A 27932-nucleotide genomic window follows, 5' to 3' on the forward strand; every position below is an offset into this window, starting at 1 on the left:
CATCAATGCGGTATGATCCTACTCTTTAGCCGCCGGTTTTGCGCCAGACTGGCCAGTTATCAGGCTCTCTCCCCGACGCTTCCCTGCCATGTCGAACTTTTCCTGCACAATTAGCTCCATCGCCGGAAGAAGGGCTGAGACGCACATCATATGCCATGGCCACTAAGGCGATAGCGCCGGGTACAAGGATACCGAGGGCGATTGCTGTCCTGGATGCTCGGCGAGTGAAAGTGAAGTTTTGGTAGACGTTTTCCCGCTGTAAGATCAGCATTGCCGCTCGGGTGAGCGGGTCACAACGACTCTGATGATTCCATCATTCCACTTGGTCATATCTATTTGGACATCCGAGAGGAACACCTACCATGGCGCTCCATCTTTCGATAGCCGGGTCCAGACGGACGGACTCTGCCTCGTCAGCGCCTCAAGCTCGGTTGAAGCTCAAGCCAGCGCCCCTCAGACTCACGATGATGACCCCCTCCTGCCATTGTGTTTGCTCTTATAAGTGTGTTCGTTTGGAAGAAGCAGCGGCAGAAGAAGTAGACGTTGCATAGGATGAAGGGAGCTCGGGATAAGTCAACAGGAATAGGCGGAACTATTTCACCCTGTACGTTACAACGCTGTCATCAGTCATCACTCGGTTGTAACAAGGACCTGCCTCATCAGCTTTCTCTGCTGTCTCCTTCGTTCTCCTCCTTACATACTGGTTGCATACTGGGCTGGTCACTCTCAAGATGCCCTACAGATCGCCCTCACCAGAATACCGGGCTCGCCGCTACTCGCCTTCCCGCGGCGTGTCGGGCTCACCTCCTCCGGCTCGCCGTTACGCCCCATACCCTCCACGCCCGGACGACCGAAGAGGGCGTGTCGACAGCTATCATCCCGATCGCGCCTACTCCCCGCCGCCCCGGCCGAAACGCGAGTACTCGCCTCCGCCTCGGCGCTACTCTCCACCTCCTCGTGGTCGTGACTCATACCCACGGTACGACCGGTCGCCTCCTCGAAGGCCGTACTCGCCTCCTCGCGAGCGCTTTGACCGCTCTCCACCCAGGCGCCCTCGGTCTCGTTCGCCACCTCGTTACGACGAGCGTCGGCGCGACTCGGGGAGTCGACTTCCTGCCCCTGCTCCTGCCGCCGCAGACGTTCGTTTAAAATCTCCGGGAAGAATGGCTGCGGACCGAGTTACGGTGCCAGCGAGCCGGCCTTTCGCGCCCGTTGATCAGTGGGAGCGTGGTCGAGACCCGAGCGAGCTAGCGGTAAATCCCATGTCTATGTCGCTGACCTCAGTCCTCTACACCGTGTCGCGAGGTCATATTCATAGGGTTAGACGAGGAGTTGACTGAGAATGACGTGAGTGAATATAAGACCTAGCTGACGGTAGCTCATGAGCTATCTCCGCATCGAGCATCGCGCCATGGTGGACACTGTCAGAATCACCCCCAAACCCTTTGCCAGTACTGGCGGTTCCAACAATCTCGCTTTTGTCACCTTTGCCGACCTGGCCGGAGCGGAAGGATTCATCAAGAACAAGTGCGTAACCCTAGAACGAAGCTGATCAGTTTTCCTGGTATCGTCATGCCCGCGCTGTACTCTCGGTCAGAACCCAAGCAGGTCCGAATCGACTATGTAGTCCCTCCCACGGTCACTAGCCACGCCAACCCACGTATTGCGCGCCTGCCTCATGACGGAATGCGCGATGTCGGCCCAATGGGCGGAGGGAACCGCGTGCTTGTCCTACGTCAGCTGGACGCCGCAGCTCGAGCCGAGACAGTCATCACGCGTATCAGCGAGGAGATTGCCAAATTGCTCTCAGCGTTTGGGCAAGAGCAGACCGCCGTCCACGCTATCCACCGCGTAGTGATGATTGTCGACCGAGCTGGAGGTCAGGGATGGGGAATAAGCTTTGTCGAGCTGGCGACTCCCGAGGTGAGCTTCACTTGGGCGCTGCTGACGACAGCTTGCGGCTGCACTCCTACCGTTCCTCATCTCGCCTCAATATCAGCCGTCAGGCTTCCGCATATCCGGCATTCCCGTCGCAGCGTCATTCGCTTCAACTGCGTCATTCATCCCCGCTCCGCCAGGCGGTCAGTTCCTCGTCAAGAGCGCGCGGACAGGCGGTATCGGTAACGTGGACGGGATCTGGTGCTCCTACTGGCACGAACAGGGCGGGGCGGTCGAGATGATCCCAAGGGAGAACCAGATGGGACCAGACGGGCAGATACCAGAAATGACGCTGGCGCTGAGGGAGATGCTAGGGCAGCTGGCTGGCCCCCCTCCGCCACCAGCATCTGGCGTCCAGGTTTTACCGGACCTGACCGGCGGAATAGCACCCATCAAGATCGGGGCAAAGAAGAAGAAGAAGGAGGAACCGATGATGATTGAGCTGAGCGCGAGGAATGTCTTGGAGGAAGAGGAGGTGGCCGAAGAAAAGGACACGCAATTGGTTTCAAGAAGTGAGCACATATATGAGGGAGCTAATGTTAGCGAAAGGGACAAATATTGTCCTCCCTCAGCGAGGGAAGAAGGTAAAGCTTCGATCTACGAAAGCTAACGCCAGGTGGCAAACAACATCAACAAGTGGAACAACAAGCAGTCAGAACTGAAGCCTGGACAACCCTCCAAACCGCTTTCCGACGCAAACAGAACCATTGTCAAAATCGTGAGTACTGCTATAGGCACCGCTAAGCGTAGACGCCCGCTCCAACGGCCGACGACTTTACCGATATCTCCACCCTTGCGGCCACCGGCAAAGTCGCCTGTTTGCTTTGCCAACGGCAGTTCAAAACCGAAGAGGTGCTTCGAAAGCACGTCGCCCAGTCGGATCTTCACAAGGCTCGCTTATTTCTTTGGACCGTGGGTCCAACATCCTTGACGTATTTACTGACATCGTATATTCTTTGTTATGCATACCTCGACTTTACCCTTTTGCTTGTTGTTGCGATAACAGACTAACCTCCTCGATCCGGAAACCGTATCCGCAGGGAGACAGCGCAAAGCAGCCGCGACCGAAAGCGAGTATCGCGATCGAGCCGCCGAGCGACGAAAGGCGTTCAACCAACCCGACAAACCAGGCTGGATGGAGCTGCATCCCGAAAAGAAGCGGAAGTTCGACGGTCCCACAGCCATACCGGCCGCCGTCGTGCCCGCGGAACCCGGTAAGGACGAGTCGAATGTTGGCAATCAGCTTCTGGCCAAGATGGGATGGAAGAGTGGGACCGGGTTGGGTGCAGAGGGGGCGGGGAGAGTAGAACCCATCAAGGTGCAGCAGTTTGCGGAGCGGGCGGGATTGGGAGCGAGTCAGGGGCATGCTGCGGGGAGCTGGACGGGAGCAGGGGGGAGGGCGCAGCAGGCGCATGATGTGGTACGTTTTTCGTTATCAATGGGAATTTCACTCACGCACAGTCACAAGCGAGATACAAGTCGACATAGCGATAGCAATTCATACATTACATGCCATATCATCATCCATGACCAGAGAAGGCACCTAGTCTCGTCAGGGCTTCGCGCGACGGTCACCTCAGATCAAGCTGTCCTGCGCCAGAACTCGCGCTGAGGGGAGGTTGGCGTCATCCTGGCCAATCTGGACCTGGCCGAGACATAATGTAACCGCACAAGATGTGGCAAAGTACCGCACTCGATCTAGACAGCTAGAGGAGCTGAATTACACAGACGGAGAATCATCGATTATATTATTCATAAAGCGACGGTACTCTAATATGCACAAAATTAGCACGAGGCACTCGAGACAGAGCTCATACCGTCACTTTCCCGCCATCACCCGCCTGCGCTTTGCCCGTCATCTCCGCCCCATCGAGGTTCCCTGCTCGTTTATCATACGGCACAAAAAGGTGCTTTGGCATCGTAATCAGCCAGATTGTCCGAAGGAGCAGTATGAGGGCGATGGCTTCCGGCGTGACCGCCATGAGGTATTCAGCGATGAGCTCGGACTGGTTAAGGCCATTCGCGCCATACTGGGGATTAGCTTGACCTCGTCGAGTCTCACATTGGTGGGAAGGTAATAGCTGTAGTGCCAGTCGGCAGAACTGAGCACTCCGTAACTACCCCTCAGGAGCAAGAACGGAGCGGTCGCCGCCATCCACCACAGCGGCTGCCTGGCCGCGCCTCGAGCGCCCGCTCTCCGGATGACGTAGACGAGTGCGGCATACCCAGCGATGATGGCGCAGAGGAAAAGGACTTGGCCAATGATCCGCAAGTTTTGGCCCGTTTTGACGCGCGGAATCGATGCCGGGTCGTAAAGCTCCTCCAGAGTTGCGCGGGCTAGACCTCCAGAGATCATTGAGCCTGACATGAGCGTAGTCCCCAATTGTACCCACCTCCGACAATCAGGAGCACATTCGCCGGGACAAGACCTGTCATCAGCTGTGGTCAGCCCGACACTCACTCCACTCGAACCAGAAGGAGATATGGGTCATCCTATGGAGACACTTGTTCCGTCCCTTGGGTATGTCGGGGTAGAAGATGGAACTGCCGAGCGTTTCCTTCTCGTACCCGACGATGCAGAAGAGAATCGTGATGATAAGCGCAAAGTAGCCTAGACATCAGCCACGTTCTAGCCTTCCTCACCTTCAGCTCCGAGAATCAAGCTGGCAATGAGCCAGTCAAAGTTGTCGTAGAGGTTGATGGCCCATCCCAGTGCCGCGATATTGGCTCCGAGGCGGATCATGGCGAAAATCATCACGCCAAATATGTATCGTTTGGCGCGGCGGGTGAATAGGCAGTAAAAAATAAAGGCCAGAGCGCAGGCGTAAAAGACGAGGAAGACTAAAGCGGCCGCTCCCTGGCGTTGGTCCTTCATGGTATGTGAGTGATGGCTGTCGTGTTTGAGCAAAGAGGTGTTGGAGAGAAGGAAGCACGTTCATCCGAGTATATATACCTCTGCTGACCTGCACTGCCTTGCCCTTATCCAGGCACGCATCGCTCCGTGTCCGCCTCCGGCCGCTCCTTTGAAACAGTCAGATCTGAGCTTCTTGTTCTCTCGGGAAGCGAAGAGTGAAGTCAGCGCGAATTAGACACGTTTCCTGCTGAAGAGGGTGGAGTAGAGGGTAAGTGCAAGTGTCTACATAGTCATCACTCATCGATGATAAGCGAGTTGACAATGTCGAATCAATTCAAGCTTGTTTTGACTGCATGCAGGGCCGGATGGCTCGCGCGGAGACCCCACATTACATTCCATTACGTCACGCTGACGACCCGTGCGCATATCGCGTCTGATGTTGTCAACTTTTGATGCAACTATCGATGTTTGCGTGTCCTTTTGCTCATATCACTCACAACGCCCTGTCGAAATGGATCTCAATCACCCAATGCTCCTAGCCAGCGACGACCCGCCCCCGTTTCCCCCAAATCAAACCCAGCTTAGACGCCTAGATCGCGCTCTCTACTGCCAAATCTGCAAAGAGCCATTTCAAGGTCCCGTCTCCATCGCTTGTGGCCACTCTTTCTGCTCCCAAGTGAGTACGAATGAGAGATCTAACGACGCAGCTAATGGCGTAGTGCATTCGCTCATCACTCGAAAGCCTCAAGAAATGTCCGGTATGCAACGAGACCGCCGGAGAAGGAAGCATCAGGCGGAATCGGGCGCTCGAGGAGATTGTCGATTCATGGGAGGATGCTAGGTGAGTATATACAATCACAGGGCTAATGCCAGAGCTGTCATGATCAACCTGTCTCAGCCACAAGCATCTTCATCCCGCAAGAGACCTCCTCCCCAACCCACAACGAGTAGCGCATCCAACGACAAGGTCAAGCGGTTACGAAGGGATGAGGCGGGGTCAAGCAGAAGTCAGAGCCCAGCAAAAAGGTCATCAGGCGCGGATGAGGATGAAGCGATTGACATCTCGAGCTCTGGAGGGGTAGAAGACGAAGATGAGCCGGTCCTGACGGAAAATGGTGGGTCCTTCCTTGCGGCTATGCTGATCAGCAGATGAGGGAGAATGCCCAATATGTTCCGCTCGCCTTGCGATCGCAGCTATACCGCTTCATATCGAGCGCGGGTGTCCACCACCGAAGAAGCAAGTGAACGGATCTGGTAGCGGCAACCAGAAGGCGGACTGGAAGAAGGTATTCGGCGGCGTGTCCACAGCGAAGAACAAGGATAAGGAGTAAGTTGCCGCCTCGTTCCCGCTGACCCCAGGCCAATGAAACGTATCACAAAACCAAATTACCACCTCGCTACACCTGCCGAGCTCAAAGCCATCCTCTCCGCACACTCGCTCCCCATCACCGGCGACAAGCCAGCCCTCGAAGCGCGCGTCCAAGAGTGGATCCTCTTATACAACTCCAATCTCGATACCTCCCATCCCAAATCTCTCCCGGCGTTACGAGCCAGATTGAACGAGATCGAGGCGAGTCGGAAGCGGGACAAGGAGAAGGGTAAGGACGCCTTAGGGGAGCAATTGACGACCAAAGAGGGAGTCGCAAAGTACGTCAAGGAGCGAGGTGGCGAGTTTGAGCGGCTGAGGAAAGAGGTGCTAGCGAGGGACAGTCAGGCTTTGGCGCGGGCCAAGGGTCAGGCAGGGAAGCCAATCGAGATCGAGTAGGCGATGTGAGTAATGGTAGTAGACGCATAGTCATCATGTTTGTACTCAATAATAGCTTACAGGTATAAAGTAGGAGAGACTGTACACCAGCGCACATGCATATGCTTCACCCGTCATCTATGCGGATCCCAATGAGTCGTGCCCGTCAATACAAAGCTTTCGTACGATACGCCCCTATCGGCGACGGACGGCTGGAATCGCTGGACTCTCGCGTACGCCCGTAATGCGTGGCGAAAGTAGCACTCACTGTGGTTAGCTCAAGTTCAACGTTCGGACTTACTTGGCCGCCGGACTGATGTATCCCTCTCGAAGGATGTCCCAGCTGTTGCGCAAGATACGCTGTATCTGCTCGCCACTTTTCTCGCCTAAGAGCTTCTCCATTGCTGGTGCCAGATTGTCCGTGAACGGTAGAGGCACCTCGATGATGTTTTGGTCTGGATGCCCGTCGATGCCGTTCATCAAGTGGTGGTAGTGCTGGATGTACTCGAGCGGGTGCGTGACGATGACTGACCGGCACTGCTGCAGATACCTGGCGTCAGCTTTGGGCTTCATATTGCTTACTTTAGTCGGCCGCTATACGCCCAGCCTTCAACATGGGCGAGGAAGGCATATTGGCAGTGCTGCGCCGGCGTCTTGAGATCCCCATTATTCGCCGTGCGACCAGCTTCGTCCTGGTTAACTGCTCCCCAGTTGAGCTCGCGAACGTCGGACCAAGGTTGATCTTGGCTCGCTCGCAAGAGGTCCTGAAAGTCAGCTTGGTCTTTAACAGACGTACCTGCCGGACCTCGACCATCGGAGATCCTCGCCAGAATAGCTGCCTCGACTTTGCTGTCCAGCTATCCGACAGGACGGCCGAGCCGTTCAGCGAAAGGCCGAGCTCTGTCTCATATGCCAATGTCTGCCTCCGCACGTCCACATACGACCCCACTCCTGGTTCGGGCCATGAGAAGAAACCAAAATCTAGCGTCAGCTTGCTCGCTTCTGGCACATACCAGGCATCAGCCACAGCGCCTCCTGCTCCGCCTTTCGGTCTAACACAAAGTGCGGCCACTCTCCTCCGCCTGCGTCTCCGGTCTGTATCACAAAGCTAGGCATCAGCAGCGCCAGAGCTAAACTTACTCTACGTCTGGCAAAGGCTCAGTGCTGGTGATAAGCGTGGCGTAGACCGTCGCTATAGCCGCCTGAGCTCTACTTCCAATGCCTCCGTTGAAAGCCTTGACATAAAGCTGGACTCAGCTCCAGATGTCTAATCCACTCACAATATTGTCAACAATCGTCAATCTAGCGTTCCCGTCATCCTGTTCGGCCTTGTCCACCATCTCTTCGGTGATACCTCCTTTGCGTGCATACCACGCTTCCGCGCGGTCCGCTTCCATATACAGGTTTGGATAGCGGCTCAGGCATTGCGACTCGGTCAGATGCCTGTTGCGATTTTCTGAAATGTCGGGAGCAGCAATAGGCTGGTGCCGGATGGAGGAGGAGGGCAGGAGATAGGGGATCTCGACATCTGTAGCAAGAGTGTAGTAAGTAATGGCTATCAGCGATAGAGCAGCTCCAGCTAGCCCATAGCTGGCTCTTCTGGAGAGCATGTGGACTGGATGGTGAGGAACATTTGCTGCAGATTTGCTCGGAGTAAAAACACGATGACGCGCTCAGGGGATTTTCAAAGATTGAGGAATGCTGCGGAAGGGGCCCCAAGTGGGTAAAGTCAGTCGCGGTGTGCCGCATGGAGAGTGGAAGCCTTAATCTTAAGCCTCAGCAGGATAGGTGAGCCTTCCCCAAGATGCTGGTATCTAATGACACGTCTACTCCCCTATGTCTTATCAGGCCGTCTCGCCCTCACAGCCAAGAACCGCCATCCTGCTTCCTCGTACGCCCACTTTGCCCGTTTCCCCACACGCGCCCAGAATCCTCCTCGCCGTTGCAGATTCGTTGCAAATCCCAGCCAGACGTGCTCCCCCCAGTCCTCGACTTTGACGTCATCATACCCCAGACTTTCCAGCTCCGCCTTGTACGCCTGCAAACCGCCGGGTCGGTGGGTGAGATTAGGCAAAGGTACCCCGATAAAGAACGAGACGATCCGAGCGATGATGGGGTTGAGGCCCTTTACAGGCGGGAGGATGTCGGTATATGCAATGGCCCCTCCCGGAGCAAGCCCTTGGTACGCGGCTGAAAGGAAGGGCTTGATGGAGGGGGGAAGGTGGTAGATTGCGTCCAAGATGTAGATGAGGTCGTATCCTTTCGTCGCGGGGGTTTGTCCGGTGGGGCTACTCTCATACTCCTCGCCGTCATCCTCCTCGTCGTAGCTGCCGTGCGCCGAAGCCCCAGAAGACTGGCCGAGAAAGCCCTTCATAGGGTTGAGAGGATGAGACTGGTGGTCCACGTTTCCTATCCGAGGCATAGCCGAGCCGGTGTAAAACTCGACGGGGATGCCGATACTCTCGTTCACCTTGTGAGAGCGGACCAGAGCGCGCGCCAAGGTCGTGTCGGATGGTATGGATGTAAGCGCATCGAGGCGTGCGGGCGAAGTGGCCCAGGTCAAGTGAACGACTGCAGGCGTCAGCCCCCTTCGTGATAAAGCTATTGTGGCACTCACGCAAGGACTCGCCAGTCCCATGTGCTATATCTGTGCCGTCAGCAGACATCACTAGGCAGGAGGAAATCACCCACCGAGGACGGCACCCCTCGCATCAACGTTTGCAAACTCGCGCAGCTTCCAAGCCAAATTCTCATTCGCCTTAGAGAAGTCATCCGCCCAGGCCGCTCCCGTCTCCTATCATTGTCAGCCACTTTCTACTTGATGTCTGAATAGCGGTCTCACATTCCAGTAGCCCATGTTGAACCATCGCCTGGGCCTGCCATTCGATGCGGGGGTGTTGAGCGAGATGGGATCCATCCACGCGTACGACTCCTTTAGACTGGCAGGGACCACGGAATAGATGATGAAGAGAATGGCTGGCACCGCTGCCAGCAGTAGTAAGGGTCGCGGCATCTCGTGCTACTTGAGCTAGACGACACGAACGAAGGGCGAAATAGAAGCTGAAGATGTAGCGCGACACGCCTTTGGATCCGGCGGTCCCAATCACGTAATTTTGGCTGAGGAATGCGGAGTGATTTCTAGCACCCATCTCGCGACAAGCTTAACATTCACTGGTCCTTCCATCGCAAGCTCACAATGATCACTATGACACGGCAGCAGCTATACCTGGGTCTTACATTAGTCGTGACAATATGCGGACTGTTCTACGTCGCGATCCCTCGAAGCGAAATACCGCAACCGGTCCGCAAAGCCCCCTCCTCCAGCGGTAGGCCAGTATTTGAACAGCGACTGGTAGCTGTCGGCGACCTTCACGGAGGTGGGTAGTACCTCCAGAAGCTCGGTATGATGAGCTTACTTGCAGATTTCGAGAATGCGAAGACTGTGTTACATATGGCAGGTATCATCGACTCCTCAGCAAACCCAACGTGGTCGGCAGGCTCAACGATCCTCGTTCAGACAGGCGACATTGTCGATCGGGGAACGTATGCCTGGGACATCTATCGCCTAATGCAGAGCCTGAGATCAGAGGCGGCTGGTGCCGGGGGAAAAGTGGTCAGCATACTAGGCAATCACGAGGTGATGAATGCGATTGGGGACTGGCGATATGTCACGCCAGACGAGATCAAATATAACGGCGGGACGGAGCAGCGGATGCGAGATATGTCGGCAGATGGATGGCTAGGAAAAGAGTGGCTGGCCAAGTAAGTCTGGTGAAAGGCTGAACTGATGGCCCAGCTATTCCAGTACCGCCCTCGTTGCTCTCTCCCCCTACCCATCCGCCCCCCTCCTTTCGTTCACACACGGGTCCCTTCGCCCTTCATACTCCAACCTTCTTCCATACCCCGACAAGATCAATGACCTCGGCCGATCTCTACTGTCAAAAGCTCTCCATGCGCAGGTCCCGCCACATCCACCCAACCCGTACGCCGGCCTGCCTCGAGATGCGACCAGCGAGGAAGCGGATCTTTACGCTGGCGGCGGTCCATTCTGGTGGAGAGGTCTCGCGGAGATGGGGAATGAAGCTACCGTCTGCAAGTGGGCAGAGGTTCTGAAGAGGAAGATGGGCGTCAGGCGGATCATTGGAGTACGTCCACGAACTGTTGGGTGGCTACGCTGACGGCCAGGGCCACACGCCGAACTTTGAAAAGATCGTCGACAGGTGCAACGCCTCGATTATCATCATCGATACCGGTATATCGCGGGCATATGGCGGCGTGCTCTCTGCCTTGGAAATAGTATACACGCTCCACTCGGTCCATCACCCAAAACACGGCGGTCATCGACAAGACCCCTTCGTCGCTCCAACCGTGATGACAAGCGATGAGCCAATACCTGGACAGCGCTACGTAGAGAGGGAAGAAGTACACGCTATCTACCCAAATGGTCGGAAATTGATCGCGGTGGAAGAGCAGGAGATCACTTTGTAGCCAGGACATCTAGAGGATACATGTATGATACTGTACACAATCGTCCGTGATCTAGTTCCAGGCGTCCGAGAAGGTGCCTTCGTCTGACAGCTCGGTCATCCACCGCCAGAAAGCTGAAGAGGGGAAGCCGACACAGTTATCGTAGCTCCCCTCTACGCCTTCAATGAGCAGTCCTCCCAGTCCCTATCTCGTCAGCCTACGCCTATACAGAGACCACCCGGACTGACCTGAATTGCGAAACCGCCAGCGCGATCTATGCCCTCATTCGACTCGATATAGGCATCAATCACCTCTTTCTGGCCAGTCAGCTCGCCCTCGACCTGATCTCAGAGGTACACGTACAGAATTGTCATAGAATCGGCAGAGGGTCGAGCAAGACATAGACTCCAGCTTGTAGCCGGGCGCATCTACTGTTGGGTATACTGCTTTGTCAGCTAAAGTCTGAACCCGAGGGACATACCGATCGTGACGCCCGTAATCACCTCGCACTCCTTCCCAGCCATCAGATCCAGCATCCTAAATTGATCCTCCTTCGACGATGGCTTCTCTAAGATCTGAGACTGCATCCCAGGTACCGTGCTGCCATTCGCACTAGCTTCTGCAGTGATGCGTTCTGGAGGGAAGATGACCACGGTGTCCGCTGCAGGATGAGCCTCGACATCGGACTGGCAGGATTCATTTCCACTCACCGCTGATGACCAGATCTGGTGGATCGCGATCGTTATCTCTGACGAGGCTCTCATATACATCTATGGCCTAGACGATCAGCTCTCTGGTATAATCGGGGTCCCACTGGCGGGCTACCTTTTCTCCAGCGGTCGCAATGGGGTAATCCGCCAGATTACCATCGTACAGATCTTTGGCCAGGTCCTCGGCGAATTTTGAAGGTATAATCTCTGGTCGCAGACCCTGCGAGGTTATCAGCTTGTGAACTAAGGCCATCGCACTCGCGACCGTATCGGGAAACCATATTGGAAACGCAATTTACAGCTGTTTCGAAAATCTCCTTTCGCCTGGGGCTGCTGGACGCCAGAATGATCCGCCTATTGGCCAGCTCCTTAAGGACTGGCAGCTTCAGGGCCTTCGAGGTGACGAATGCGGGTCGAGTCAGGCTCATGATATTGATCGAGTGATCGTCAAGGGAGGATGTACAGTTAAGGGGTTAAAGATGGCTTGGTCCTTCTGAGTAACGAACGGGCTGCGTCCGTGCGCGCAGAATCACCAGCTGGACTTTTGTGTACCTGGCCGCCATGCCGCCTTCCCGTAGCATTCGCTCGCGCAAGAATGCATTGATCCTTACACGCCAGCGAGGCCAGATGAGCTACTATATATATACACAGATGGTAGAACAGAAATATCTTGTGGAAACGGGAATGGAGGGACGAGAGTAGCCTGATGAGGTGAGGTGGGCGATCCGGCGCCCGTGTATGTCGCGTCGTGTGAGAGCCGAGGTAGAAAGATACAAGAAGGTGCGGAAAGGAGAAGGCAGGGCTGATTAGGGATGCGAAAGTCCGAAAAAAGGCCATGCTGCAGATGATGTGATTGCGTGTTTTGGGCGTTGGAGTCGATATTCAGGTATTGTCCGTTCCGAATCGAGAGAGCAGGTCTAGTGGGTGAGGGTCTCGCAGCGCCTGGGGTGGTCAGCTGGGTTCTTCCATATTCAAAGCAAGACTTACTCGAGAGTGGTTTGATAGATGAATTTGAAGCTCCATACGTTTCCGCGCAGCCGCTTGATGTTGAGCAAGTACAGCCCAGGGAGGTTTTTGATCCGGCAAAGCTCGACATTGAACTTGACTTCGTCGCCGCTGTCCACGCTGACTTGTCAGCTCAATTGCGTGTGACCTGCGCAAGACAACTTACGAGTGCTCCCCATAGATAGGCTCGACACTAGGCAACAGAGGCGTTCCCGTAACACTGGACATGGCCGGGCTGACCAGACCCTGCGGCTCGGAGGAAGCGCGGGGAAGGTTGACGCCAGCGGCGGTACTGCCGCGACGAAGCATGCCCTTGAACCCGCCCGGTGAGAGGATAGAAGCAGAAGGTGATTGGGGCATAGGGAGACCCCTCGAGTCGACCTGGAACGTCAGCTTCGTCCTAAACCTCAAGACATAGACTCACCCTCGACGAAGACGCATTGCCGAGCAGGAAACCGGCCGAGCTGCCTCCGATGCTCATCACGCTTCCCCTGAGACCGCTCCTCGCCGCCCCCTTCTTCACGCGGGTACATCGCAACCTGTACTCGTTCTCCCTCTTCACCTCCAATCCCATATCCATCAACACCTTGATCACCTCGGCAATGACCTCGGAGGGCAGCTTTGACGACAAGGCGGATTGATCGACGACACCAGTGTGGATACGCAACTTGGCCTCCTCCGCTCGGAGCTTGGCGGCCGCACTGGACGGAGCGGGCGCTTTGAAGGGTATCTGCGACATCGCCGTTGCCGCTGTCGGGCTGGGCAATGCGTGTGACTTGGAACGACCAGCCGTGCCGATGGTCTGCCGCTGCGGCGAAGCGCGAGGGAGATTGGTGGCATTTCCAGCGTCGCCGAGAGGTTGACGAGTAGGCTCGGGCATCCGGGAAGCGGCGGAAGGGAGAGTGGCCGAGTCCGGTACTGGAACCTCCTCCCTCGGCGGCGGAGGCGCAAGTGACTCCTGCTCCTCTTCCGGGATGACCGCCACGCTCGACGTGCTCGAATTGGCCATAGGTGGTGGGATACCAGCCTTTCCGCTGGACTGCGATGGCCCCTCCACGCGGACAAAGCTGCTCGTCGAGTCGCTCCTCATATTCTCGCCGCGAGCATTGAACGTGTCCTTTGCGAGTGACTTGCGGCGGAACCAGTCCATGACCTTTTTGGCCGCCGAGCTGGACGCGTTCGTGCCCTGAGACTGGGCGACTGCGTCGACAGTGACGATGGAAGGGGAGTTCTGTCCGAGGTTGGCGGCTTGCGGTTGGATCCCAGTAGCACCGACGATAGGTGACGCCCTGCTCCGTGCAGAAGTGGGCGCGGGAGTATGTTGAACCGGGTTCATATCCCGAGCGGACAGAGGTGCTGGTGTGGCGGGTGCAGACGAGCGGTTGTCGCGCATGGAGCCAGATCTAGCGGTCAGCTTGGGCCATTGCTTCAGAGGGTAGACTTACCGGACCAAAGCCGTCAGGGTCTTCCGCTTGGACTGCCTCTCCTCCTTTTGTGCAGTAGCCGGCCGCATGCTGCTTCTCCGAGCATCTCGCTGCGCCTTCCCCTCTTGCTGATTCTGCATGGAAGCAGCGGTGACGGAGCTCGCGCTCGGCGATGGGCGCGAGACGTCCACGCTGCTACCCATTCCAGCTGAATTGAGCAGCTTGGTGAGACCAAACTTGTCCAGTGACATACCCTTCCTCGCTCGGTCCCGCTTTGGTGGCGGTACCTGGGGCAGGCCGGCGTTGTTGAGACCGGATGAAGCGCCTTTCGATGTTGGCAAGCTGATGGGTGGAGGCATAGATACCGGTGGTCGGGATGCGCTCTTCCCGCTCGCACGACGGGCTTTGGGCGTACTGAAGGTCGGACGCGGCGTTGCCGAGACGTCCTCCTGGGCCGCGACGCGCCCAGCCCGCGGAGTTGAAGGCGATCCGATCGACTCGTCCGGTTTCCGCTTGGTGGGTGTCCCAGGAACGGGGACTGGGTCGGGCACTCCCTCGATGGGAGTAAGGATCTGGCTGACATCAGGCGACATGCGAGTATCGCCACTCTGCTCCGCCGCATGACCGGTCTCCGACTCGCTCATCTCGGCGTCGCTGAGCATCTGCGCTCCGACGTCCAGCGGCGTACCGGACGGCTCAGACGTCCCTTCGCTCCCCCTCTGTGCCGCCAACTCCGCCTGCATCCGCTCGTATGTCGCATCCGCGTCATACTCGACCTGAATAGTATGCCGATTCTTGTTCTGCGCCATGGGCGGACGTACGGCGTCCTCGACCGACGAGCGAGTCTGAGGCTCGTCCTCCACCGCAACAGCCGAGGCTGGACCGCTTGACGCCGCCGGAGTGAGGGGAGCCGAGACGGGGGCGATATTTGCCAGTCGAGCGGCGATGGCAGCAGCAGCAACGCTGGGATTTGTCAGATCCTCGGCCGCCGACGCTGGTGGGGTATTCCGCATGATGGCTGACAGAGGAGGTGTACGATGACCGGCATTGGCGAGATGTTCCGGGACCGTGACCGCTCCGGGTAGAGCCGACTGATGGCGCTGGGTTCGCCTCTGCTCGAGCATGCTGGCAGTGACAGTGGTACCGGGCATGCTCGACTGCGACCGTTGAATAGCGCGCACACTCTTCGCCTCCTCCGCCACCCTCTTCCGCTCGTTCAACTCCCGCTTCGCCTGCTGACTCTTCTTGTACATGCTATCCTGCAGGATCCACTCGTTGTACTCGACCGTCCGGTCAAAGATTTCCCGCTGAGACGCCAGCCACGGGTGGGTCATAATGTCGTGAATGGTACACCGGTATTCCGGATCCGGAACGAGCATGATCTGGAGCAGATCCTTTGCGACGGGTGAGACGTGGTCCGGGATGTTGAGTTTGGTGGTGACAATGTAGCGGTAGAGGAGGTTGATGTTGTCGCCGTCTGGGTTTTCCGGGTCGTCATCAAAGGGGAGGTAGCCCGAGAGCATGGCGTAGAGGATGACACCGCAGGACCAGATGTCGACCGCCGACCCGACGTACAGCCCCTCCGAGACGACGAGTTCCGGTGCGGCGTAGCATGGCGAACCGCACGACGTTGCCATGAGGTCGTCCGACGCCTGGTCGAACCGGTTGGCGAAGCCAAAGTCGGTGATGATGACGTTCCGGTGCTTGTCGAGAAGCAAATTTTCCAGCTTGAGATCGCGGTGGACAATGTGCTTCTTGTGGAGATAGTCCACCCCCGAGATGAGCTGGGCAAAGAGGCGCTGCGCGTCGCGATCTTTGAGGTACTTGTTGGCGAGAATATGGTCAAAGAGCTCTCCACCTGCCATCAGCTGTGCTCAACACGCAGACTTACCGCCAGCAAATTCCAGTACGATCCCGATATACTTGTCGGTGTCAATCACGTCAAACATGCGAACGATATTTGGGTGCTTCAACATCTGGGATCAGCCAAAATTCAACCCTGGGCTCACCTTCAGCACGTCAATCTCCCTTTCCACCTTGTTCGCCCTGGCCTCGTCGTCCAAACTCCCCCGTCTGATCAACTTGATCGCCACTTCCACTCCGTATTCCGTATGTACGCCCAGCTTGACCTTGCCAAACTCCCCTTCGCCCAGCGTTTGCAGCAGGACATAGGGGCCAAACGCCACCATCGGCCGCTTTGCATGAGCCGTGCGCCAGGCGTAGACCGAGGGATGAAGAATATACTCGTCGGTGAGGTGTTCTGCTTTGGGAGGGGAAGCGGAGGGACCGAGAGCTGAAGAAGGGTTGTGTGATTGTCGTTTCCGAGCTGCGGCATTGGGAGGGGTAGTCGCCGAGCCGGTAGCAGGGTTGAACGCGTACGCGTGAGCTGTAGTGGCCGAGGTGGACGCGACCGGACCGGCGAGGGGAAGGGGCATGGTGGTTGTGGCGTGGGTCATGCTATTCCTATTTCGCGCAGCGCCCGTCGACTGGCTAGTCCCTGCTACAGGACCGCCGTACGCGCCAAACTCGTCAGCGGCTGGTATGGCGCGTTTGGACGTTGACGACGGCTGTGAAGGGGGTGTTTGCGCTGGCGTAGTACTCTTGGTCACGGTCGAGGGTGGTGTGAAGGATTGATGGACGGTTTGCGCCGAGGAGAGGGGCGACAAAGGAGGTGATGGATACCGCATCGCCGCTTGGTTTTGCTGAGCCATGGCCGCGTGCGAGGCGAATGGGTCGGACATGGGAGAGTAGGCGAGGACGGACGTCATGAGCGATGTGGGGTGAGGGTATAGAGGTGGTGGGTTGGACGTTGGAGTTGCGCGGATATCAAAGAAGGCGATTACGGGTTGAAGCCTGGATTATCGGTATATAAAGATGAAAGCTGGCAGAGTCAGCTCGGCGTCGACGCGGTGCGGTCAACAAGAGAGAGGTAGGGATCAATGAACCTGATCGAGTGGGAAGAGGTGTGTGGAAAAGGACGAAGTTGACGCACAGATGGTAACGCCTCGTTGCGCTCCGCCTGACCCTGCGCGGTCCCAATGATCGTGTGATGCAGTTGTCCCTGTCTGCCCAACCCCTTCAGGCTGCTAGTCCTTCTGGTTGAAGCAGTATCGCCATTGAGCCCGGGCTCGGCTGTGTGGACGTGTTGAGATGGACGCGTGGAGAAGAGCTGTATGTATGTAAAGGGTGTACTGGTTGAGTGATGACGCTGGAAAGGGAGAGTGGGAGCTGGAAAAGGGAGGTAGGGGACGAGGATGAAACACGAGGGTGAGGCGGGAAAAAGAAGCTTCGCGTCCAAGCGCGAGGTCGTTACTCCGTTCCGTGTGTGGGTGGGTGTCGATCGTTGAGTGATCGTCGTTAGGTAGTATGCAGGGCGCGTCGAGCAGCTTTCGATAGGTGTGAGACTTGTCGAGATCTAATCTGAATGCTCTCCTGTCAGCGATCTTTCAGTGCCCAGCACAACAATTGATGATTGCCACCAGCCAGATGGAGATTTCGGCAGCCCAGCCTTGTCTCGGGGTAACGCCCAAACGGCGGGAGACGAGGGGAAACTGCCCGATGACGGCAGCTTCAGGAGATTAGGATTTGAGTTTCAGCTCGGACGCGTCGTAAAATCACACGCGTCGAGCCCGAGGCCGAGGTCAGGCCAGAGTGGCACTGGGTGGCGAGAGTGTGGCGGTAAGATGTGGCGGTGCTGAACACTCTATGGATGCATGCGTGCGAGCAGTAGCAGCCTATTGCCCACTTCTAATTACAGCCGCGGTTGCGTGCTGTCACGCGCGAACAAAGGAGCAACGTCGAGCACGGGATTCCTTTGAGTTTGACCTCCGCGTTTGAGGCGTCCACAGTGCAAAGCTCCCATCTCACCGTAGTTCACGCCTGCTATAAGATCTCTACAAACGCCTGAGCCCGGCCGCGTTCATTCGTACGTCGCCTGAGATCCGCCATCGCAGCTCATCTTGACTCCATCACCTCCCTGCGTTACCCCCCCTCATAAGCTGTTCACTTCGCACGTTGCCGAAACGCAATCATATCGAAGGCCCTCTTCAGTGCATTCCTAAGGCAAGGAGGATCCGTGAGAGTCTCAAGATCCACTACATCTCTTACCACCCCGTGATGGAGACCAGCACGCTCACACTCGAGGCGCACGCGCCGGCGTGGAGACACGTGCCGAGCGGATCTCGACTGACATCATCTACATTACCTTCGGCAGCAAGAGCTCCCGACAACCAGAGTCTGACACCTCCCTCACGCTCCTCTGACACTCATGCTTTCAAGATACTCACTGCTACTGACATCAAATGTAGGCTGACCAGCTCTGATCACCTGCTGAGTTCCACACATTTGCACATAGGGATTGAGCTGACCCCGTAGCTCTCGAGGAAGCAGTGGAGCTGGTGACAGACTGCTATCAGGACTGTGGGTCTTGCTGAGTATCTAGCGTGGCAACGCTATATTGTGCTGATGCTGCAGACATGACAAGGAATGACGTCTGCTTACCAGCGGCCAAACTACTACACAGGCTCCGTATCCGATCATGTCTGGATATAGGTATGGTCTTCGCGCTGATCCATCGGGAAACAGGCACGATGGACAGTATAGCGTGCGTTATTCCAGCTGGGAAGAGCATCACCCAAGCGTGAGTCTCGATGAATCGCCAAGCCAATTGGCTCTCGCTGATCAAGGTAGGAAGCACTACGCACAAGGCTTGAAGTCTTGCCGCCACTTCATGCACCTGCCTGACGACATCACCGAGGTGCGTTAGACATCCTCCCAGTCAGAATAGCACTACTTACAGCGAACAGCCAGCTATATGCCGGTCAATCACTCAGGCTGGGCTCCCTGAAGACGCATACGGCGAGAAAGAATGGAGAGACCTTGACCGCCTCGACCTCCTTGCTACCCGGGACGAAGCAAGTTGCCGAGGTATCGGACTCGCCACTGACCTGCTCCAAGCCTGCAAGATGTACGCCGCTGCCAGGGGCACTGACATTGGCTTATTCGCGGAGACTCAGCTACTCGTACGTCCAGGACGGCTGTGATACCGTACAATAGCCTCACTTACGATATCAGGAAGGCTTCTACACGCGGAATGGGTTCAGCACGATCCACAGAGATGGACAGGGCAGCTGGAGAGCAATGGTTCTGCGCAATGACACAACTACTGACTGCGCATGAGTCTCCATGCGCAGGAGTGGACGAGCGCCAGAACACCACATGGCTGCACCATGCTTCGCTGGGTGCACATCTACAGGAACGGCAGATAGACCCTACAGCGGGCATCTTGATGACTGACCATGATGTGATTTGATACATGACAATTGAAGCGGGCGACACGGAGCACCATTCTCCGCGATGCCACTGGCCACAGATTTAGATGGGGACTCCGGTCGACCCAATCAAGCCAAGGCAGCATAGATCAGCTGTTCATGACTGGGGCACCTGGGTCCCATGCGTCCAGTCGGACGACCTCAATGTCGAACTGCTTACTGGTACATGCGCGCGTAGATGTGATACGGTGAGCTTCGACTACCAAGAACACCTGTACCGGCGTCACTGAAATATCTCGCAGAAGAACTCGATACCCGCCTGGCGATCATATTGATGGAAACTCTTATTCCATTCGTAGGGATCAGTGTGCTCATGCCCGGGGACGAGCTACTCGCCATTCAGCTGGAGCTTGGCGGGGGCGAGCATGGCATTGACACCTTCGATGAACGTCATGGTACACTTGGTGGGTCAGCCCTGATCGCCTGCCTTGCGCGATGCTACAATGTCCATTTTAAAATTGTGAGGCAGAATCGACTCACAGTACCGTGTACCGCAACGTGCCGGACCTCCTGGGGAGACTTTCGACACGGGTAGGAGCCCTTGTAAGTCAGGCTCTGCATGGTAATCTCGGCCTTCGCTGTCCAGCCCCAGGGAGTATCGGGCTCGCCTAGACCAGCAATAGTGATGAGAGAGTGGTTTCCAAGGACATCCGGGCCCCAGTGATGCGACGGCGCGAGTCCCATCGTCGTTGTGCCGGAGACGATTGTGAGTGTACTGCTCTCGATCTCGATCTGGATGTCGTTGATGGGGCTGCCTCGTGCTCGGATGATCGAGGAGGCTGCGACGAAGACGTAGCTGTAGAAGAGCGCAATAAAGGCGAGAGGGGTGGAGACACGCATCGTATTCGTCGGGATCGTGCGTGATGCAGTCGAGAGACGTGCGAAATGTCGGCTGGAGCGGGAAGCAGTACGAGGCTGAGTATTTTCGTTGAGCGAGCAATTGATCGGAAATATCGTCCAGTTTGGTAGCCGTGAAAGAGGCTAGCAGGAGAGGGGAATGAAGCGCCTTATGTAGCCATCCAATCGTGACGACTGATACGGGACAAGGCCTTCCGCAAGGTATCAGCCCCTAGCGTCAGGGTGGATTGCAAGAAAGGATAGCACGACATGTCTGCGTTCAGCAGAAAGTATCAGCGACGACACACGTCCCACGTCCCAGACTCACACTACTGCGCCCTCACAGCAGGGCAAGAACAAAAGGTCGTCACGTTGGATCAGGCAGGATGCGACACATCAGCCCGATGACCCGACTGTAGCATGCACCGGCCCCCGGGTCAATGGCCAGAGTGGGTGATAGTGAGGGAGCCACCATTGTAAGCACCATGACCGCGGTCGATATCAGCTCCGTTATCGGCCAGTCCCTGTTGGCACGTAACCAGTGTGCGTGCTGTGTCAGAAAGTAAGTGTATAGCATATGTAACAACTGAAAGATACTACCCCACCCCGTCTCCCGAGGGATGATCTCAACCTCGCCTCACGCATCATGTCTTCCGCTTCTTACTCGCCCCATTCTTCCCCGTCGCCGCCGATCCAGGTGTAGTATCCCGACTCGCGCCCCCATTCTTGAGCTCATCTATCGCGCGTTTCTGCCCGTCAGCCTAGCTATCCACCCCATCTGTCCAAAGTAGAGAACAAACTTTTCCACTCGGCTTGGCAGGCTTCGACTCCTTCTCCTTTTCATCCTCCTTATTGTAATCCTTCATCACGCACAGAATGAGCGTCTGGCCTCTCCGCTTGAGCTCATCCGGCGTCCGGGACTTGAAGAACCAGTCGAATCTGACCCATCAGTGTTATTCCCCATGCTAAACCACCGCTCCCGGGCCAGGACTTACCTGAACAACGGCCACTCGCCAATATCCCGCTTGATCAAATCATAGCAATCCTCCCTGTCGATCCCATGGTGGTGCATCCTGACGAGGAGGAACCGGTCCTCCTCGTCCGAATAGCTTTTACCCTTGTTTTGGCCATACGTGATCTTCATGTCCTGCATGGGGTAGCTGTTGGACTTGACCTTCCAGTGGAGCGCGTCGATCCGTTCGGATTGCTCCTTGAGCTTGGACTCGCCGGTCGTGATTCGGTCCATATGCCGATCGGCGTCTTTACATCAGCTCAGCCTCCCCACGTGCGCCACTCGACTCACTCTCAATCTCGGTGTACCGCTCAAAGAACACTTTGGCGTACTTGCGTACACTCTCCTCGGTATGGTCCGCAATCTCCACAGCGACCTTGTCGAGCTGGTCCCGCCCGAACCTTTCGAGGCCTTTGATGAACGACTGGAAATGCCGCCTGTTCCAGTCGGGGAACCCCTCGTCTGCCAACGCGTCCTTCTCCGCATTCTCTTCTTCCGTCAAAGGCTCAGCTGGAACTATCAGCAACCGTCGAGATATCTCCGCTCGTCGCAACTCACCATTGTTGATCTTCTCCTGCTCCTCTAATCTCTCCTTCTCAACCTGCTCGGCCGTCTCGCCCGCCTCTGGCTCACGCGCAGGAACGACGTAATTCTGCGCTTTCTGCTTTTGTCAGCCTAGGCCACGCAAACGATTTTTCTCAACGTACCATATGCGCATCATACTCCTTCTGCTGCAGCTCGACCAGCCGCATAGGGTAGAACTGGAAATCGTGGATATTGACCTGCTTGGGCGGGCGAGCAATCTTTGGCTTGTCCGTCTTGGGCGCGCTAGGTCCACCCGTCTTCAAGTTGTCACGGTAGTATTGGTCGATCGAGTAATTGCCTTTACGTTCACGCTTTGCGGGTTCGATCCAGATCATCCCTTTCGGTCGCTAATGATCAGCTCACTGTCTCATCTCATGAAGGGCGAAGCTCACCTTGCCAGTGTAATCCTCGCCCTCCCACTGGTTCACCATACTTTCCGACTTGAAGTTGTTGAGTGCGTCAAGATCGAGGTCCGCATACTTCTTTTGCAGCTCGGCAGTCTTGTCCTCTCCGCGCCGAATGATCTCGTCAATATCCTCATCAATGAGCATGCTACATACATTAGCTCGATTACGCACGGCCACGACGCGATTCGCAGCTCACTTGTTCGAGGCATTGATGATCTTGTCCGCGCCGTGCTGGATCATGTCGAGCAGCTCATCTTTGTTCTGCGCAGCTATCCCGTCAGCTCGGCCCAGGCATGATTAAAACTCTGCTCGATAACTCACCCTTGGCAGCGGTCTGAGCCCGACCTTCCTGAATGACCAGCTGATCCAGCTTCAACTTCTGCGTCGCCCGTTCCAGGATCCGCTCCTCGACCGCATCCTGCGTGATGAACCGGAACACATAGACCTGCTTGGTTTGGCCGATCCGGTGTGCTCGGTCCATAGCTTGTAGATCTGCCTGGGGATTCCTACACTGTCAGCTTGTTACACCGCAATCGGCACTACTTAGCTCACCAGTCACTATCAAAGAGCACGACGATATCGGCAGTGACCAAGTTGATACCCAATCCTCCCGCACGCGTAGTCAGTAAGAAGACAAACTTCTCACTTCCGGGTGCATTATAGTCGTCGATATTGGCGGTACGGGTATCGTGGTCTGTTCCACCGTCGATCCGGCAGTAGTCTACATGTCAGCTCTTACTCATTTCCGCCATCCGCCAATCGAAGAACTGACTGTGTCCTCGGAATTGGCAGTAGTCCTCCAGGATGTCCAATACACGGCTCATCTGGGAGAAGATGAGGACTCGGGAGCCCTTGGCCTTCATTGACTTGAGTAGCTTGTCGAGGATGACCATCTTGCCGGCGTTGTCAATAAGGTGCTCGTCGGTAGTATAGGGCGGTCCAGGCTCGGCGCCGTCAAAGACTGTATTGATCAGCTCGTGACCGCTTTGGCAAGGCAGTAGTGCGCTTCAAAGCTGACTCACGATAGGGATGGTTACAGCACTTCCTCAGTTGCATGACGATATTCAACAATCTCGTCTTGCCCTCCTTCTTTCCTCCCACGCCTACATCGTTAGCTCTCCGCCAAACTCTCGACGGTAAGGAGCTCACCGTTGACAGCATCGATATCCTTCTCCAGCAACATCTTGTACCACTTCCGCTGCATCTCCGTCATGCCCACATACAGGTTGATCTCTTTTTTAGGCAACAACGAATGCTCCACATCCGCCTTAACTCGCCGGAGCAAGAAGGGGCGCAAGACCTTGTGCAATTGCTTGACGACTGCGTCGGGGTCGGAATCGTCCTTGGTCTTGAACCAGGCATCAAAGTCCTCGCTGGAAAATCAGCTTTGTTCCTCATTAATATCTGCAAATCAAAGCTCACCTGGAAGAGAACACATCCGGAAGGATGAAGTTCAACAACGCCCACAACTCTTGCAAGTTGTTCTGGAGCGGGGTACCCGTAATCAACAGTCGTCCGCGCGAGACGAATGTCCGGATGATCTGACTAAGGAGCGAATCGACATTCTTGATCCGGTGCGCCTCGTCGATGATAATGTATTCCCATGAGAACTTTTTGAGAGTCGTCTTTTCCCGCATGGCGACTTCGTACGAGGTGATGAGAATGTCGAAGTCTTGCTTCAGGACCCGGTCGGCGACGAGCGCGGCCTGACAGTCAGCACTGTACCCTCAATAGTCGCGAGAGAGTTAGCTCACCCTCTCCTCTTTGGTACCCTGCAAGAGCAGCGTCGTGAACCCTGGCACCCACTTGTGGACCTCTCGGTCCCAGTTCTGCAGGGTCGACTTGGGAACGACGATGAGATGAGGTCCGCTCGTGCCGAGGTGGTCTCGGAGGTACCCGAGGAACGAGATGGTCTGAAGGGTCTTGCCGAGACCCTGTCTCCGTCAGCTCATACCCAGATCAAAGTAGGTCACTGGACTGACCATTTCATCCGCCAAAATTCCGTTGATACCGTTATGATGCAGCGAAGCCATCCAGTTCAGACCCTGGACTTGGTAGTCTCGCATCTGGCCACCTTTGACGACTATACGGTCAGCTGCGATACAGCTCTGAAGGCCAAGAGCGATTGTCAGCTCACAAGGTGGGCTTTCCTCAAACACGTAGGCGGCATCCCCCTCATCTCCCTCCTTGAGCAATTCCTCGTCTTCCTCCTTCTCGGACTTGCGGTGCCTGGCATCGCTGGCAGCGTCAGCTTGTGTCACTCCGCACCAAACTGCAGGCGGGCGAGCTCACTTGGCACGCGCTTTGCCCTTCTTTGCAGTCTTAGCCATTTGCTCATCCAGCATAGCCGCGAACTCTGGCTCGCGCTTTTTCTGCCCTTTGTCAGCTACTTGCGTTGCAGTGTCCAGGGCAGACGTGGCCGGGGAAGCTCACCTTGAGATCGATAAAGTGCTGGAAGAGCTCAGTCTGGCCAAGAAGATAGCTGAACCGCTTCATCGAATCGGCAAACTATACTGTCAGCTACAGCTCTGCCACGAGGAGTGGCAGAGGAGCTCACTTTCGCGTCTTCGACAGCTGAACGCCGCTTCCCAATCTCCGAGATGTCCGCCTTTCTAGCTGCTGTTGCGGCCTTTTTAGCATCGGCTTGATCACGCTTTCTTTTCGCGGATGGGGTGACGGTCGCCTGAGGACGTAAGCTGAGTGCCTACCGTGTGTACTTTCACGAGGCTCTAAAAGCTTACAGGATCACCCATCATATCATCCTCGTCCATGATCTCATCCTCATCCTCCTCGAGCTCGTCCTCGCCGCCATCGCCGGCCCCACCAGAAGGCCCTCCGAGGACTTCATCAGATGCGACCGCGGAAGGCTGTCATGTCAGCCATGTATCCCGTCCCTGCAGGAGCCTCCCAGCTGAGAAAGGACATACAGCTCTTGATACCGAGATATCCCTTGAGCCCGGGACATAGTCGGACAGCTTATCATCCTCGACCCCATTCCCAGGCTTGAGAGCGCTTGACGCGGAGAGCAGAGGGTTCTGAGGTATGTCAGTCGAATCAGATCGTGAGGTATGCGCGCAGCCTCGCATCCTCGTGTCTGCGATGAGACCTACCATGCTGCTTTTATTATTGCTGTGGTACCCGAAGCGAAGGAGAAGGAGAAAGGCAGAGCAAGAGAGGCAAAGCAACAAAACTCGCGTCGGGACGTCGGGGCGCGCGGTGTGGGCAGTGCGCACGGGCTGCCGTAACGCTCGATTCCTATTGAAATTCCCCTTCAATTTGCTTCCGCTAATCACTGGACTCAAGTCATGGGTGTTACCAGCAACAACCGGCCGCCATAATCACTTGCCTCTCCCTCTCACTCCCTTTCCCCTAGTCTCCTTCCATCCTGTAACCCCAGCAGCGGGACGTTGCCAATCCCTAGCTCGGCAGCAGCAGCTCAGAGAGGGCCAAGAGCAAGATGCAGCACGCGCCCCTGCAGTCCTTCCCTTCATCCTCGACGTCCACCTCGGGGTATATCCACCCGACCCCACACCTCGATTCGTCATACACCTCTTTCCACCCAGGCAACGGCAATGGGAATGGCACCAGCAGCAGTGGCAATGGCGCTGGTCCCTCTGTATCGCGGAAGAGATCGACGTCGCCAATCAAGTACTCGGCCTCGGCGGGTCAGGATGGGGAGGGGGGGAGGCCAGTCAAGATGATGCGTCCGACGCTGGCGTCGGCGTCGGGTACAGGGGACGGGACGCTCAACATGCGGGTGAGCTCTCCACCACCCTGCGCAGCTGGCTGCTGTGGCTGGAAATGGCTGCTGACAAGCATAGGCAGAGGAAGAAGCTGCGCGTCGATATAATACTGGGAGACCCTATACAGGTCCTTCGACCGGTGGGATGAGGCCAGATCCACAAGGGAGGATCAGTGATCTGTTCTCGAGGTCGTTTCTACGAGAGAGAGTCTCGCGTCTGAGTAGGTCTCCCTCAGCTTTCCAGTCCGTATAGATCTCTGGGCTCAAAGTTGACATGTGCAGCTAGAGACGCCAATACAACGCTGGACGAAGAAGCCCTCGCCTATCTCTCGCAAGCGGCCGAACAGCGTCTCCGCGCTCTCCTGACCTCGTCCGTCCGCGCTCACACCCACCGCACTCAGACCTCCCATCATCGCCCACCACCCTTCGCGCCCTCCCACCGCCCACAAAGCACTCGGGACGAGGATGAAGACGACGCGGCGAGACCCATGTGGTCTCATGTCGTTACGTCGGATGTGAACGCGGTGATGGAGGCTCTCGCGCGGCAGAACAAAGAGGCCGAGCTGGGGTTTAGGGCGTCGAGGATGGACCGGATTGCGAGGGAGGCGGAGATGGCTCGGATAAGGGAGATGAGGGAGGCGAGGGCGAGGGAGACTGGGCAGAGCGTACAGCAGCCTCAGAGCGCGCAGATAAATGCGGAGGCTAGTGGGTCGGGGCAGGGATCGGGCGGGGGCTCGCAGGTCGGAGAAGGAGAGGGAATGGACGTGGATGAGCAGAGTCCGTCCACTACGGCCACATCGGCGACTCCCGCGACACCCAGGGAAAAGCCAAACGGGACCTCGTCCACCCCAGCACCGGCCGCCGCTTCGTCCACTCCGGTCTTTGGCGCGGTCAAGGAACGGCCACTCTCCAAGAAGAAGAAGGGCAAAGGGGAAGTCTCGGCCGAGACGGCGCACAAGATGTCCAACCTCACCGCTATGCGCGCGACGGGGGTGAAGATGGGCAAATACTCTTGGTTGAACAACGCACCAAACGTGTCTAGTCCGCTCGCTGGGAGGAAGAAGAAGGCCGCAGCGGTAGGAGCGGCGGACGCAGACGGAAAGAAGGGGGACGAGGCGGATGCGCCAGGCGAAGCGGACGCGGAGGGCGAGGAGGACACGTCCAGTGCATCGGGGTCGGGAATGAAGAGGGAGCGGAGTCTTGACGAGGCGGATGGGGACTCTGGGCCTTCTACCGGTCTGGGAGCCGGAGGGGGACCGAGGAAAAAGTCTAAACTCTCTCAATCGATTTCGGTCGATACAGACTCTCCCGCCACGCCCGCCAAACCGCCCAAAAAGAAGAAACGCCCGAAAATCACCATCCCAGCTCGTCGTCTCGTCCCCGTCATGCCTGCTCCCCCACGTCCAGGTTCCGCTCCCTCTACATCTACAGAGTCAGCGTCTGGTACCGGTCCTGGATCTGGGTCTGGACCGAGTGGTGCTGGTGGGGGCTCGGAGAGACGGATGGTACCCGACGACCAGGCGCTTACGGCGGTAGACGTCATGTTTGCGTTGGAGCGCGAGGGGACAGGAAGGGGGATGGGGACGGCAGAGGAGATTATTTGGAGATGCCAGGGCACGGCGGGCGGGGTATGGGGCAAGGAAGTGGGGGAGGTGGCGCCGAGGAGGTTATAATGGGGATGAAATCTGAGGCGAGGGATCTGGGGGGACATGGAAGGGAGGGGGGCCGCACTGGGTGGGAAAGCTCTATAAGAGGTATCCAGTAAGCTAGTACAAGTAGGAGGCGCGGCGAGGAAAAGGTATCATATCTTGTTCATCATGTAGACCACCATGTATTTCCAGGTTCCTCATGTACGATCGCGCCTTCCTACTGCCACT

General features: G+C 56.6%; 13 protein-coding genes across 13 annotated transcripts; 5 read left to right on the forward strand and 8 right to left on the reverse strand.

The window, feature by feature from the left end:
• Positions 1 to 18: 18 nt before the first annotated feature.
• On the reverse strand, positions 19 to 485 carry MKK02DRAFT_40605 (uncharacterized protein; the record flags this gene model as incomplete). Its single annotated transcript, XM_053091174.1, has 4 exons — positions 19 to 102; positions 146 to 256; positions 362 to 405; positions 464 to 485. The coding sequence occupies 4 exons, from the start codon at positions 483 to 485 to the stop codon at positions 19 to 21; spliced, it is 261 nt and encodes an 86-aa protein (XP_052942078.1).
• Positions 486 to 731: 246 nt separating this feature from the next.
• Positions 732 to 3598, forward strand: MKK02DRAFT_40606 (uncharacterized protein; the record flags this gene model as incomplete). Its single annotated transcript, XM_053091175.1, has 10 exons — positions 732 to 1253; positions 1285 to 1347; positions 1379 to 1527; positions 1557 to 1923; positions 1955 to 2450; positions 2482 to 2522; positions 2555 to 2656; positions 2689 to 2850; positions 2945 to 3358; positions 3557 to 3598. The coding sequence occupies 10 exons, from the start codon at positions 732 to 734 to the stop codon at positions 3596 to 3598; spliced, it is 2358 nt and encodes a 785-aa protein (XP_052942079.1).
• Positions 3599 to 3749: 151 nt separating this feature from the next.
• On the reverse strand, positions 3750 to 4813 carry MKK02DRAFT_30152 (uncharacterized protein; the record flags this gene model as incomplete). Its single annotated transcript, XM_053087984.1, has 5 exons — positions 3750 to 3968; positions 4001 to 4299; positions 4332 to 4367; positions 4400 to 4549; positions 4582 to 4813. The coding sequence occupies 5 exons, from the start codon at positions 4811 to 4813 to the stop codon at positions 3750 to 3752; spliced, it is 936 nt and encodes a 311-aa protein (XP_052942080.1).
• Positions 4814 to 5303: 490 nt separating this feature from the next.
• On the forward strand, positions 5304 to 6557 carry MKK02DRAFT_40608 (uncharacterized protein; the record flags this gene model as incomplete). The annotated part of the gene is made up of 5 exons (XM_053091176.1): positions 5304 to 5468; positions 5512 to 5633; positions 5666 to 5907; positions 5942 to 6119; positions 6152 to 6557. 5 exons carry the CDS (start codon positions 5304 to 5306, stop codon positions 6555 to 6557), a joined length of 1113 nt encoding a protein of 370 aa, XP_052942081.1.
• A 113-nt stretch (positions 6558 to 6670) lies between these two features.
• MKK02DRAFT_20204 (glycosyl transferase family 90-domain-containing protein) lies at positions 6671 to 8146 on the reverse strand (the record flags this gene model as incomplete). The annotated part of the gene is made up of 7 exons (XM_053086218.1): positions 6671 to 6803; positions 6838 to 7086; positions 7119 to 7300; positions 7333 to 7517; positions 7550 to 7644; positions 7677 to 7783; positions 7817 to 8146. The coding sequence occupies 7 exons, from the start codon at positions 8144 to 8146 to the stop codon at positions 6671 to 6673; spliced, it is 1281 nt and encodes a 426-aa protein (XP_052942082.1).
• Positions 8147 to 8370: 224 nt separating this feature from the next.
• Positions 8371 to 9549, reverse strand: MKK02DRAFT_30155 (uncharacterized protein; the record flags this gene model as incomplete). The annotated part of the gene is made up of 4 exons (XM_053087985.1): positions 8371 to 9107; positions 9154 to 9183; positions 9228 to 9330; positions 9379 to 9549. The coding sequence occupies 4 exons, from the start codon at positions 9547 to 9549 to the stop codon at positions 8371 to 8373; spliced, it is 1041 nt and encodes a 346-aa protein (XP_052942083.1).
• Positions 9550 to 9741: 192 nt separating this feature from the next.
• Positions 9742 to 11024, forward strand: MKK02DRAFT_40611 (Metallo-dependent phosphatase-like protein; the record flags this gene model as incomplete). Its single annotated transcript, XM_053091177.1, has 4 exons — positions 9742 to 9913; positions 9959 to 10298; positions 10333 to 10681; positions 10722 to 11024. The coding sequence occupies 4 exons, from the start codon at positions 9742 to 9744 to the stop codon at positions 11022 to 11024; spliced, it is 1164 nt and encodes a 387-aa protein (XP_052942084.1).
• A 51-nt stretch (positions 11025 to 11075) lies between these two features.
• On the reverse strand, positions 11076 to 12141 carry MKK02DRAFT_40612 (inosine triphosphate pyrophosphatase-like protein; the record flags this gene model as incomplete). The annotated part of the gene is made up of 7 exons (XM_053091178.1): positions 11076 to 11207; positions 11252 to 11320; positions 11367 to 11446; positions 11485 to 11664; positions 11714 to 11780; positions 11829 to 11933; positions 12013 to 12141. 7 exons carry the CDS (start codon positions 12139 to 12141, stop codon positions 11076 to 11078), a joined length of 762 nt encoding a protein of 253 aa, XP_052942085.1.
• Positions 12142 to 12696: 555 nt separating this feature from the next.
• Positions 12697 to 16577, reverse strand: MKK02DRAFT_20449 (protein kinase SNF; the record flags this gene model as incomplete). Its single annotated transcript, XM_053086257.1, has 7 exons — positions 12697 to 12838; positions 12885 to 13099; positions 13143 to 13636; positions 13742 to 14144; positions 14169 to 16000; positions 16034 to 16118; positions 16152 to 16577. 7 exons carry the CDS (start codon positions 16575 to 16577, stop codon positions 12697 to 12699), a joined length of 3597 nt encoding a protein of 1198 aa, XP_052942086.1.
• Positions 16578 to 18258: 1681 nt separating this feature from the next.
• Positions 18259 to 19453, forward strand: MKK02DRAFT_30158 (uncharacterized protein; the record flags this gene model as incomplete). Its single annotated transcript, XM_053087986.1, has 6 exons — positions 18259 to 18445; positions 18517 to 18561; positions 18616 to 18781; positions 18832 to 18898; positions 18952 to 19163; positions 19216 to 19453. The coding sequence occupies 6 exons, from the start codon at positions 18259 to 18261 to the stop codon at positions 19451 to 19453; spliced, it is 915 nt and encodes a 304-aa protein (XP_052942087.1).
• A 347-nt stretch (positions 19454 to 19800) lies between these two features.
• Positions 19801 to 20312, reverse strand: MKK02DRAFT_40614 (uncharacterized protein; the record flags this gene model as incomplete). Its single annotated transcript, XM_053091179.1, has 2 exons — positions 19801 to 19872; positions 19953 to 20312. The coding sequence occupies 2 exons, from the start codon at positions 20310 to 20312 to the stop codon at positions 19801 to 19803; spliced, it is 432 nt and encodes a 143-aa protein (XP_052942088.1).
• A 641-nt stretch (positions 20313 to 20953) lies between these two features.
• MKK02DRAFT_40615 (SNF2 family N-terminal domain-containing protein) lies at positions 20954 to 25426 on the reverse strand (the record flags this gene model as incomplete). Its single annotated transcript, XM_053091180.1, has 22 exons — positions 20954 to 21058; positions 21110 to 21248; positions 21305 to 21569; positions 21613 to 21831; positions 21880 to 21982; positions 22029 to 22253; positions 22299 to 22458; positions 22510 to 22582; positions 22635 to 22819; positions 22866 to 23034; positions 23086 to 23274; positions 23336 to 23416; positions 23463 to 23686; positions 23736 to 24019; positions 24068 to 24247; positions 24296 to 24396; positions 24451 to 24551; positions 24606 to 24685; positions 24747 to 24821; positions 24871 to 24996; positions 25055 to 25180; positions 25241 to 25426. The coding sequence occupies 22 exons, from the start codon at positions 25424 to 25426 to the stop codon at positions 20954 to 20956; spliced, it is 3396 nt and encodes a 1131-aa protein (XP_052942089.1).
• Positions 25427 to 25770: 344 nt separating this feature from the next.
• On the forward strand, positions 25771 to 27728 carry MKK02DRAFT_30160 (uncharacterized protein; the record flags this gene model as incomplete). The annotated part of the gene is made up of 3 exons (XM_053087987.1): positions 25771 to 26070; positions 26135 to 26276; positions 26338 to 27728. 3 exons carry the CDS (start codon positions 25771 to 25773, stop codon positions 27726 to 27728), a joined length of 1833 nt encoding a protein of 610 aa, XP_052942090.1.
• Positions 27729 to 27932: the final 204 nt, after the last annotated feature.

Source organism: Dioszegia hungarica (assembly GCF_025882075.1).
Source record: "Dioszegia hungarica strain PDD-24b-2 chromosome Unknown MKK02contig_25, whole genome shotgun sequence".
NCBI classification, from domain to species: Eukaryota; Fungi; Basidiomycota; class Tremellomycetes; order Tremellales; family Bulleribasidiaceae; genus Dioszegia; species Dioszegia hungarica.